The sequence below is a fragment of the Macadamia integrifolia genome, chromosome 4 (assembly GCF_013358625.1).
Source record: "Macadamia integrifolia cultivar HAES 741 chromosome 4, SCU_Mint_v3, whole genome shotgun sequence".
NCBI lineage: Eukaryota > Viridiplantae > Streptophyta > Magnoliopsida > Proteales > Proteaceae > Macadamia > Macadamia integrifolia.
The window spans coordinates 8,996,438-9,008,598 of NC_056560.1; the positions used below are offsets into that span (position 1 = coordinate 8,996,438).

The 12,161-nt window shown below is 39.3% G+C and overlaps 2 protein-coding genes across 4 annotated transcripts in view; one reads left to right on the forward strand and one right to left on the reverse strand.

The window, feature by feature from the left end:
• The window catches only part of LOC122075700 (RNA-binding protein 48-like), a 4,915-nt gene extending 1,933 nt beyond the window's left edge, over positions 1–2,982 (forward strand). The window contains exons 4-9 of one of the 2 annotated variants that reach the window (XM_042640837.1): positions 345–425; positions 1,007–1,146; positions 1,308–1,419; positions 1,547–1,616; positions 2,518–2,580; positions 2,661–2,982. In XM_042640837.1, the coding sequence (XP_042496771.1) occupies positions 345–425; positions 1,007–1,146; positions 1,308–1,419; positions 1,547–1,616; positions 2,518–2,580; positions 2,661–2,738 (544 nt within the window). In that variant the 3' untranslated portion in view covers positions 2,739–2,982. Of the gene's footprint in view, positions 1–344; positions 426–1,006; positions 1,147–1,304; positions 1,420–1,546; positions 1,617–2,517; positions 2,581–2,660 lie in introns of both variants that reach the window. The other variant, XM_042640836.1, reaches the window with a different exon arrangement.
• Positions 2,983–4,293: 1,311 nt separating this feature from the next.
• LOC122077479 (E3 ubiquitin-protein ligase BOI) lies at positions 4,294–10,614 on the reverse strand. Of its 2 annotated transcripts, none has more exons than XM_042643429.1 (6): positions 10,448–10,614; positions 10,232–10,289; positions 9,370–9,421; positions 9,162–9,280; positions 6,434–6,795; positions 4,294–5,212 (listed from the first exon to the last, which is right to left on the reverse strand). In XM_042643429.1, the coding sequence occupies exons 4-6, from the start codon at positions 9,274–9,276 to the stop codon at positions 4,664–4,666; spliced, it is 1,026 nt and encodes a 341-aa protein (XP_042499363.1). In that variant the 5' UTR covers positions 9,277–9,280; positions 9,370–9,421; positions 10,232–10,289; positions 10,448–10,614; the 3' UTR covers positions 4,294–4,663. The 2 variants fall into 2 exon arrangements, with proteins under 2 accessions (XP_042499363.1, XP_042499362.1); XM_042643428.1 differs by having other exon boundaries at positions 9,162–9,290.
• Positions 10,615–12,161: the final 1,547 nt, after the last annotated feature.

Consider the following 12,161-nt stretch of genomic DNA (forward strand, 5'->3'; position numbering starts at 1 on the left):
GTGAGGGTCCCTGGGGGGTGTGGACCAGGGGGTAGTTAACAACGCAAAGAAGAAATGGATCAGTAAGAAAGGAGAAGGATACCAGAGGTAAGCCCATCTTGAATATGGAACATCCACATACTTTCATACTTCTTTGAGAGAGGTCAAGCTATTTTCTAATCAGAGAAAAATAATTTTGATGCACTTCTGGCTGATTCATCATCTGGTGATTCTTGATGTCCATTTTGCTACTATTCTTTGAAGTCTTTGAGGATACCTCTGTGAAATAATCTTCGAGATATTTCTTTCCTGTATATGATTTTAGTCTATTGAGAATTCTTTATCTTAATTCTTTTGTTTGTCAGGTGCAAGCCTATGGATGAAGAAGATTGCGAGCCATTTACGGATATTTACTGGATCAAATTTTTTCAGGTCAGCAATGCCAGGTGATTCACATTAATGTCTTTCTTATATATATATTGTTGTTTACCAGTATAATATAGCTGGTTTCAGGTTGTAGATAAGTCAGGAAAGTGGAACACTCAGTCATCTGTGTTGCTAATCTCCATGGACACATTTTCTGCTGTGGATGATTGAGTTGGAAAAACTAACTGTTGGATAGATAAAGCACCATTTTTTGTTGGTCACGTGCCAAATTTCAGAATCTAACTTGGTCAAAATACCCCTCATCTGCAATCTTTTAATCTTTGAAACTGTTATTTCAGATAGTGATTTCTCAACGACTTTACAGCTGTATTGGGTCCTGTGGCACACTCATTTGGGCTGAAATGTAGTGCTTAGTGGGGGAGGGTGGGTCTATTGGTGCACCTAGTGTGGGCACCAGCTGAGCCTCGTTGTGGCTGTTTTAAGTGCTGCCGAGAGGAGCTATCTCTTAAAAAAAATTAAATCTTCATGTCATTAGATTGCCTATTTTTTATATTGCATTTTCACTTACAGATACCAAAATCGTATAGTGTATGATTAGTGTGTTTCATATGTTTGAACTGATTGGTCACATTTGTTGTAGGTTTGCAAAGAGGAAACTGGATGAGTTTGTTTTCTATGGGAATAGACTGCAGGTCTCTTATGCTCCTCATTTTGAGAGCCTTTCTGATATGAAGGAAAAACTAGAAGGCAGGAGAAAGGAAGTTCTTGCCCGATTAAATCGTAAGCTTCTTTTCAGAATGATACTCATGACCAAATTGCAATCTTTGCGAGGAAGGACTGGGATTTGAAGATTATGATCTTTGATTACCAAACCAATTTATAATGTGATGTTGTTCTTTTGAAATCCCACCTTATTCTTATGGTCTTCCTTAATGCAGCAGGAAGACCCAAAGGGTATACGTCTCATAACCAGGGTGTTGTAAATGAGTCTTTTGTGCCTCCAGCTCCACCACCATCCAGTTGCATTCCCCACCAAATGATATCTAAACAAAGGTAGCATAATTTTTAGAGCTTTAATTTTTCTCTTTTTTCTCATTTGGAATATTTTTTCTAATTTTTTGATATGGAACGGGACCAACCCCACCCACCACCAACCCCCCTAAAATTCTTCTATTTATAGTGAGCATGCCGAATCAGAACAGTCTAGTCACATGAATGATCCATCCCTTCTGATGGTGTCTTCTAACCAGGTATGTGGCGTTCCTTTGCTATTTAATGGTAGCTTCATTCTTCTTCTTCTTCCACCAGGGTTTGGAGCTTTCTTATGCTGTTACAGTTTTTCCATTTACTTTAATTTAGTATGCTGTTCCTTGAACAACTACAAGAACAACAGCAACTCAGCCTTATCCCGACTAAAAGGGTCCGCTACATGGATCAAATCAGAGGCAGCAAAAGGAAAGAAGACGTAAAAAATGGTAAAAACTCACCTAAATGGAATCGGCTAGATGGATTTTAGCTCTCCAATCGAATCTATTCGTGGTCATACTTGCGGCAAGACCGAAACTATGCATGTCTTTCCTTACTACCACTCCTATGATAATCTTTGGCCTGCCTTTTTTCTCTTTTAGCCCGTGAGAGTGAACAACTGTCATTTCGAATACCAACTAATGACTTGCATTTATGCTTTAAATTTAGACTGTGAATTTTTTATACCAAACTATTTAGGTAGCTGCGCTGAACAGCATAATTAGCTTGGCAGATATAGACAATTGGTCTTTCATTGTAAATAATCAAATCATGCCAATCAGCTTTTCTTAATTTTGTTCACCTATTAATAGTGCCCTCCCAATCTGCGAATAAAAACTTTTGCCATTATATAAAACAGTATTTTACCTGATTTGAAAAGAAAAAAAAAGGCATACCGAGTGCATGAGGCTTCTGTCACTGCGTTGTTTGGGGAGGGTCGTATGTACACAGGCACAACCTACCCCCGCTTCACGGAGAGCCTGTTTCCTGACTCAAACCCGTAACCACTTTCCACCTTGATTTATTGAAAACAAATTGATACTTGATTTATTGAAAATAAATTGATCTCTTTACTTTGCATCTCCTAGGAGTAACTAATGTGTCGTCTTCTTTTTACAATCTCAGGAGTACTTTCCATCCCCATCCATGAATGAGACAGTTCAATTAGTCAGGAAGAAGCTTGAAAAGGTGAGAAAAGGTAACACGTGCCTTCATTTGTAATTATTTAAGAAATTATTATAAGTGTAAGATTTCGTCCCCTGTATTAGATAAAATCAAGCACTAAGCATCTGGATGCCCAACCTGGATTGAAGAAACCGCGAGTGGACAACAGAAGAAGAATTTGATGAATCTTGTCCGATTGAAGAACCAAATGCATTATGGAAATTTTGGCAACAAGTAGCATTGCCCATGCTTATGTAGAGAGAGAGAGAGAGAGATCTAAGTTTGATTTTTTGTCCATTTTTTCAGATTTTATATCTGAGAATAGCAGATCATGTTTTTACAACTTACTGGCTGTGATAGTGGCATGAGCAACGTATAAATAGATGTTAAGTTATCAAATGCAGATATTTAGGATTATGTAGGCAACAGTGTTTCAAAAACAGGAATTGGTGATGGAATCAATCCCAAAAGCCCTAAGAATCGACCATATGATCGGAAAAGTCATGAATTCAGTGGAATCTTGGCGTGAATATTCCAATTTGGAATGGCAGAAATCCGGTTGGCCCCAGCTGATTTTGAGGCAAATTGGCCAATTCCCGATTTTTGAAACCCTGGTAGGCAAGCTTACCTTCACTCCTCACATGGGTTGCTGATCCGGATTTTGTCTTAGACCACCTTATTTTCTGGTTCAGTAATCACCCAAATGCCATCAATGTCCTTCCAATTTGGCCGTTGGCTGGGGGATTTGCTTCCGCAAAATTGGCAGTGTTAGTTAATACTTGTTATCCATAAGCTCTTTTTCAGCCTTTTGAGGGCATGCAAGCCCCCACATGTGATGCAGTTCACGAAATCATCCATTGGCATCACAAATCTCATTTACCGTCTTTTCCTTTCGTCCATCATTTGCTCCATGTGATATGGTGAAAACAGAGGACAGAGTCCTGGTCCTCGCAGATGAATCACTATATTTTGCTTTGCGTTCACGTTCTGCCTCTACGTATCATATTCCGCACATTACCGGCATGACTTTTTTTTTTCTTTTTGGTAAATACCGGCATGACCCAAGATAGGGGTTAGGGACTTAGGGGTAGTTTACTATCGTATTTCTTTTTTTCTCATCCTTTCCGTATTAGTCTTCAAAATTTGAGGATAGGAATATTTAGGTACAAAAGTGAGAAGCTAGCAAATACATGTGGTCCAAGCGGTAATCAGAAAAGTAATATATGTAAAGAGCAACCAACATCACAACTAGAGAGATGGTACAAGCTATAAGAAAGCAATTTGATCTATATTGAAAGAAACCAAAAGAGTTCAAAGTAGACCTAAAATGACTGGAAAAAATGGTGAGAAAAGACATGCATAACCTAGGCCTTGTATCAAGTATGATCTGATAAATAACGATTAGAAGATAATGATCCATATAACTAACCCCATTTAGTTGGATAAGATTGAGTTATTGTAGAGATATAAAGAGAAGGAAGAGAGAGTCATAGGAAACTATGAGGGGAAAAGGGCTACACAAAATTAACATAAATGGTTTCAGCTAGGCAAGGGCCTTGACTGGTTGTAGCCAGGTCTTGGTATCAAATCACTTGCACCTTTGTGACAGGAGCCACAGAGCAGGTCCTTCATGATGTGTAATACACAATACAGGAATCACAATATTCATGATGCTTTAACAGTCACTCTTTCCCCAAAATTTTTTGAGACCAATACTTACATTTTAAGATGCAGACATTGGAGACGGATAACATCACCTGTACTTCATGGATTTTCTAATTTTGCATACAGCTCACGGGCATGATATTTGTTTTCTTGTACAATAATATGTGAAACGGTTACCACATCCAGAGTGTCAGATGGGAGGCCCGACTTGTCAAGAACTTCTACACTTCAACCATGGAGTTAGGATTGAATGGAAACAACGTCCAAAACTAAAGTGGATATGCCTTGACAAAGCTAAAAATACATGGAAACGCAAAGTGATTCCTCCACATAATTCACTTTCATGGATAGAAGTCACAAACTCCAGAACAAAAGAAAAAGAAACTCCTTCTGAATAAATCTTTTTCTTCTTCTGGAAATTCTACATATTATTGATACATCCTCAGGACATATATACCTGAACACCTGAGGTCTTCACGGACTGGCACACAGGGCAGACATTGATAAACCCTTCGCAATCCTTGCATAAGCAAAGATGTCTACAAGGCCACAACAAGATGGATACCTCCTTGCACTTGCATGCTCTGCAAATCATCTGCTCCTTCAATCCTCGGTTTCTAGAGACTGGGTTACCCAGCCCACCTGGAACACCTGGTCTGTTATTGTACTCGATGTACGAGGCTGCATCATCTACTTCACTGTCTCCACAGCCTTCCTTCACTTGATCGGCACCCTTTGCAATGGCCTGCTTGAGGTTGCCCTTCAAGACATTGACCACTGACTCATTGTACTTGGCCCTGTAGTGCCAGGACTGCGCCTCCATGGCCACATGCTTTATTCTCTCAATCAATTCCCTGTTTTTCTGATTCATGTTCTCTATCTCAAGCTCCTTCTCCCGTAGCTTCCGGCCAATTCCTTTCTCTATTCTACTCAGGAACAAAGCCACGTGTCTCTGCTTCATATCCCTTACTCCTTTTGCAAGGTGTTGTTCCTGTTTGAAAATGAACCAAGATCAAGAGTCAGTTCAAACCTAAGGTAACAAATGAGACAAAAGAACATCATAATGCATTCACTACTCTTGCCAATTACAGCATCAACAATTCTAGAAGGCAAATAAAATAGAACTAAAATACTAAAACCCATAGCCCATGTCCATATGAACACTCATAGCTCCACAGCAGGTAGAACACTACTACTGAGCTTGACAGCAAGTAGAGCATGATTTTCCTTCATGGACATCAAGGGAAGTTTGCCTTTACGGTCACCTTCTTTCAAGCTAGGTGAAGGTCTCAGCTCAACAAAGCAACCATTGGATAGATTGAGGACAAGTGGTAAACAAATTTCAAACCATACCTGCCTCCATTTTAAAGTTTATACCTCGTGTTTTTAATGGTCAAACTGAAGTAGGATGGCCCCAAGCAGCCAAAGACTAATTCTCAAACCTTCATCTCCATGTGGAGAAAACAGTTTGCTAAAAAATTTCATTGTTATAGATAATAACGTGGAAATTTTTTTTTTTTTCAAAATTTCAGAAAGAAAACTAATCAGTGATGTGGCAGATATGCTGACAGTCAACACAAGCATCCCTTCATGTGAACGTGTATAATTTTCCTAATTATTATTATTACAATTATTAGGGTCTAAGTATCTCTCCATGGGCATATTTACATAACTAGTTGGACAAGCACCTATTTTTTTGGTACATGGCAGGTATAATGTGGCTGAAATTTTGGACAGATAGATCCCAAGGTCACATACATGTCAAGTTTCAGCTCAAACTCGTTAGCCGCATGCCAAACCCAAGAATTGAAAAATTAAGGACTACCAAGAGTGTGTAGATGAATGCTTGGAAGACTGAGGAATGCATGGAATTTCATGCAAGGGTAAATGACTGATTGATTGATTGATCGATTGTCCTCCTTTGGGGGGATAAATGATTGATTGATTGATCGATTGTCCTCTTTTGGGGGGTTTGTACAAAAGGGGGGGTAAACGATTGAATTTGAGACTGAATTTTTACATGTGGCACAATTAGGTTTACCTGTCCACGTTGAGATAAAATGTTGCATTATCATCATTATTATTACAATCTAAGGAGCAATAATTGTTCACGTTGATGGTGGGAACCTTATAGGGAATTTATTAGTATATTAGGAGTAGTTTAAATACTCCACAATAGGATGGATCAGTTTATCGGGAGTAGTTTAAATACCTGAACTCTAATATAGTGGTCGAACTCCTCCGTCTGCCTATCGATCTCAGTTCGGAGATTGTCACAAAGGGATAAGATGGCAGGTAGGGCTGCTGCCATACTTCCACTTGCGGAAGTAACAGTGGAGTTCCTTTCATCATCATCGTATGACAACCTCAGCCCGGTTGATACAGGGTTTGGGTTAGGAAAACTAGGAGACTGGTCAGCCTCATCTTGAACAAAGTTAGTGTTTAGGGAGATTTGAAGCCTCTGCTGCCTTAGAATATCTTCTCCCTCCCTGCCTCGTTTGGCTGGCCGCGTCGTAGGAGTGATATTTTCATTTCCAACACAGCTCACTGGATCAACACTACAACCAGCTGGTACTGCACACAGATTGGAAAAAGGAAAAAAAGTTACCTCTGGAGAACAGCTCAACCATATAATATTTAAGAAGATTAAAAAAAAAATGACATAAACACAATAATGCAGATCTGGATAAAAAAAAAAAATCAAATTGAGAAACTATAAGCTACAAACACTAAATAGCAGTGAGGGCATTAGAAAGGGAGCATTAGCGGTATCAAGTGGCCAGTTCTATCCGGTTTCGGTTTTTCCCCCCATCTTTTTGCATGTAACGGGCCAGACCCAAAACAGGACCAATAAAGTGTTGACTACAAATACCAAAAACGATAGCTATCGATCAGTTTCTTTTAATGGTCCTTTATCTTTCAGGTCTCGGTTTTGCAGGTAAAAGAGGGGCCTTGGGTGGGGGGGGGGGGGGGGGGAGGGAGGAGAACATAAAGACAATTTGCATTTTACCTGTTTTTATCAATTATTTCCGATTTTGGTCCAAACAGTCTGTCTTAGCCATCAGTTTTGGCCAGTTTCTTTTAACCGTCCTTTATCGTTCAGGTCTCGGTTTTGCATATAAAGGGGGGAAACATAAAAACATATTGCATTTTACCTGTTTTTATTGATTATTTCCGATTTGGTCCAAATGGTCAGTCTTCTCGTTTGGGCCAGTCGGTTTCAGTCTTCTAATGGTTTCTAAAAACCAAAACCAATAACATACCTATAAGGAGTTCCGTTGGTCAGTTTCAGTTCGGTCAAGTAAGTTCAGTTGGCACCCTTGGGGAGCATGCCCTGTGGGAAGGTAGTTTAATCTATGAAAACCTCTTTCTAGCTCCATCCACTTCTAGGAGAATAACTGTCCTCCAGCCATCATCCATCTCTAATACTCCTTCCTTTCCTTTCAACAACTTAGATGTAAAATTCACCTGTACCGAAGACCCACCTCTTCCTACTTCACTGTCAGAAAGGTCTGCAACCTCCTTTATTGACTCAATGCTCATTTTAAATGAGGAGTTGCAATGACATCTGAAGTCTGGGGGAGGGGGGAGAACATAAAGACAATTTGCATTTTACCTGTTTTTATCAATTATTTCCGATTTTGGTCCAAACAGTCTGTCTTAGCCATCAGTTTTGGCCAGTTTCTTTTAACCGTCCTTTATCGTTCAGGTCTCGGTTTTGCATATAAAGGGGGGAAACATAAAAACATATTGCATTTTACCTGTTTTTATTGATTATTTCCGATTTGGTCCAAATGGTCAGTCTTCTCGTTTGGGCCAGTCGGTTTCAGTCTTCTAATGGTTTCTAAAAACCAAAACCAATAACATACCTATAAGGAGTTCCGTTGGTCAGTTTCAGTTCGGTCAAGTAAGTTCAGTTGGCACCCTTGGGGAGCATGCCCTGTGGGAAGGTAGTTTAATCTATGAAAACCTCTTTCTAGCTCCATCCACTTCTAGGAGAATAACTGTCCTCCAGCCATCATCCATCTCTAATACTCCTTCCTTTCCTTTCAACAACTTAGATGTAAAATTCACCTGTACCGAAGACCCACCTCTTCCTACTTCACTGTCAGAAAGGTCTGCAACCTCCTTTATTGACTCAATGCTCATTTTAAATGAGGAGTTGCAATGACATCTGAAGTCTGAACTGCCAAGTATTTAAATAGTTTTTCTTCTTCTTTTTCTAAAGCAAACTTAAAACTGTTTTTCGCACAATGATAGCTTGTGGAGACTTTTCCGGCAAAGTATCTACAGAACATTCCTAAATGACAATCAACCACATGCAAATTTGGTGAAAAGGAATGTTCAAGCCAGCACTTGGGGGAAGACTTCCAATCATTATTTTCCCAATGGCACAAACTTGTGGTACATGGGAGCTTAGAGTTTGATGGGCCACCAATGTAATATTCCAAAGCTAAAATAACAGAACCAGTTGCATAGTGTATGCTCAAACATAAAAAACACATGGCATGCAATTTGGCCAAGTCCTTAAATGAATGTTACGGTCACTCAGTTAGGTTGAGTCCAGACAAATAACCACATACTCATTTACATTGTTGGTCAGAACAAATATGGAACACAATTAGGCAAGTTCATCAATTGAATTGGTTGATCCCTCTATTAATATGAGTATTAGCAGGAACTACTATTTTTTCTCCACCATTAACTTGAGAATTCCTATTTCAATGCACAGGCTTAGCAGTACAGTTTCATAATGATAAAGTCAAGCTGCGATCCAAGGATTATACACAAAAGAGACAATAAATGGTACCCAAATATTAACTTAGATATAAGATACAGGAACAATCAAGCAGAGAATATACTTGAATATTGTTATAATCAAATGTACAAGAAAAGAACATGAAAAGAATGGCAGAGACTACGTTCTTGAGAGAACTTACGGTTCCCAAACAACTGTAACTGAGTTGAGGCATCAGCTGCACTGCAGTCATACTGGAAGCAGTTGTCCTCGAGGAAACTAGGGAAGACAGTATTACCATTATCGCCACCAAACATCTTCCTAGTAAAAACTAAAGCATGGTCATTAAGATAGATTGCTTATTAGAAGTTTACGGATTCTGAACTACAATATACAGCCATGCAAGATACCTGAAAATTTTTATGTGCCGAAGAAGATTATGAGAAGAACAATAGAATCTACCTGCACCAAAAAATAACTCTATGAATCCCAAATCATCAGGGACAAAAATTACAATCTCAACATAAATTCTACTTTTGTATTTTTTTCCCGGGGGTGGGGGAGGGTGTGAGAAGAGGAGGCCTTTTTTTTTTAAAGGTGTTCATCAACAAATTAGCATTTCATCTGATGAGATTCCGCATCATCAAACATCCACCAATCAAGAATATCTTTGAAGCCTAAGCTCAAGATGAGAAATGAATGATCTTGTCACTAGTCTGGGAAACAAAGGAATCGATAAAAGGTTCAGTACAAAAAATCAGAAGGAACTCAAAACAACCATTTTCAGAAAATCAAAAATGAGGAACTCATAGCCAAGCAATCAGATGTAGTTCAGAGAGAGAGGTGTGCCAATGTTTACTAGAGAGGTGGTGGAGGAAAGAAAAACCATCATCCCTATTACAAAAGAAACAAGTGCCACATGTGGTATTGAGTAGCAAGCTCCAGAAAAAGCATAAAATTAGATCAGAACCGTAAACCTGTCAAAATCAATCGGATAACATGGAAACCGACGCATCCAGTCTATAAACATATCGAGAGAACAGCAAGTTGAAGGTCTACTCCTTAAGATCCATTAATAAAACTTAAAATCACTAGGAAAATAGCTTCCTACCATGCTCATCATTCGAAACAGATGACAGAAATCGAAAAACACATTAGTTTCAGATTAAAAAAAATATGATCACATCAGATCTCCGATCGTCCTCTTAATTCACCGATCAAATCAACACAACTGAAGAAAAAAAGAAGAAAATGGGTTATACATTACAATACCTCCCACTGCGAGGGTTCAGAACCATCAGAAGTCTACAATATTCTTTTCGCCACGGATCTGAAATAACAGACAACAGAAAAACGTAAATATTCAGAGGGATAACCGATTCAAGCTCCGATGACACATTAATAGCAAGAATATGATAACAATAATCGTTAGAAAGAAATTTAGATTAAGAATGAGATCGGAAGGGCAGGGTGAGAGACGACAGAAACCTTGAAATCCGATTCGATATTGATGGACAATAATAAGTAATTTTCTGTTACCAAAACCGCTTTCGGTTCTGAAGATCCAAAAAAACCTCCGTTGTAGCGTCGGACACCACCAAATTTTGGAATCGTTCATCTCTCTCTCTCCCTCCCACCACTCTCTTCCTTTTTCCTTTTCGTTTTCCCACCAGCAATTTGATTTTTTATTTCTGTTATTAATTACTTTACGAATTTACCTATATACCCTTGCTCCCCGAGTTGCGTTGTACTCCTTTATTGCTTTCTATTTAACTTTTTCTGACTGAAATACCCATCTACTGATTATTAAAAGAAAATAAAGTGGCGACCGTTGCAAAAATCAAAGCACATTATTGATGGGAGCAATCTGACGCCTCTAGTATGAAACTCCACGCTGGCAAGGGCTTATTTGTAGATAAAAATGTTGGAAGTATGTCATCAAGAAGAACGATGTTAGCTGCTACGTGGCGTATGCTAAACTCTCGATGTTTATCTCTTTCCTCTCACAATTACGTTCTATGCGTGTTTTCTTTTTAGGAAAATTACATCCCCCTCCTCTATAGTTTATCGAAATTATGTGGAAGTCTAAGAGTTTGAGTGAATTACACCCCCTCCCCTGAAGTATGAAAGATTCTTATATTTGAGTCTAATCTGTTAGTGGCCGTGAGTTTGAATCTGTTATGTGGTGAGTTCACATTTTTCATACCCCTCCGTGGTGAGATGCTTGACCTCCAGCATGCCGTGCCATCCTCCCTCGCATCAAGATCGTTGCCTCCATTGGCTACTCTGTTACCACCGGCTCCGACCTCTACATTATCACCACTAGGGTTGTCAGATCTACCACACAAGAAGTAGGCCAGAAAACTACCAGTACCACCACTGCTGCTGCCATTGCGGATGCTTGGTTGGAGGATGACTTTGAAGAAATGAGGTCTCCTCGCCTGTGAACTCTGCATGGTTTCAGTGGCAGTTGAACAGTCTGAAAAAGGAAGTTAGACACAAGTGAGAAAGGGAAGAAAATAAAAAAACTCATGAAAAACCCAATCTGAACAGTTTAAACAGTATGTTGTTCCTCCAAACCTGTTTTGTCAAGGATGATGGAGTTTATAATTTAAGAGCTCTGGAGACTTTGAACCGAATTATAAATATGATTCTAGCGAGGTATAATTCCTGTCTGAACATGATACATAAACCAAGTTAAGAAAAAAACCGTCCCTCACCCTTGTTAGCCGCTTCCTCAAAATCCAGTTTAGTTGCACGACGAACAATCGTTGATTTGGATGCTTTTGCTCGATTCCCCAACGGAATCAAATCTTTAGTTGAATTTCAAAATAATAATAAAGAAGGGGAAAATGATCAGAGACTTGGGTCAGATTAGTCGATTTGGATGCTTTTGAATTCCTGCCTGTCGATTTTGCTCTGTTTAGTGCCAATTTTGACAGATTCCGGCGATGGTGGATTTGATCCCTGCTTCCGCTATTTAAAACCTTGACTAGGTTATTTATCAATATGGTTGTTGGGTTAGGAGAGATGGGCCAAAGTGGGAAAAAGCATGGGTGTAGTTGAGCTGAGACGAATTGGAAGACACGACAAAGGTGCTGAACTCTTTCAAATCTTGGAGTAGCAGTGGTACAAGATTCCGGTCATCTTCTCCGGCAAGGGGAAGCTTCATGTGTATATCAGGGCATTAGAAGATTATAGG

Coding starts and splice junctions, on each gene's coding strand:
- LOC122077479 (XM_042643429.1), bottom strand. CDS start 9,276: ATGTTTGGTGGCGATAATGGTAATACTGTCTTCCCTAGTTTCCTCGAG. Junction 6,796..9,161: donor GTTACAGTTGTTTGGGAACC/GTAAGTTCTCTC, acceptor ATCTGTGTGCAG/TACCAGCTGGTTGTAGTGTT. Junction 5,213..6,433: donor ACCACTATATTAGAGTTCAG/GTATTTAAACTA, acceptor ATTTTCAAACAG/GAACAACACCTTGCAAAAGG.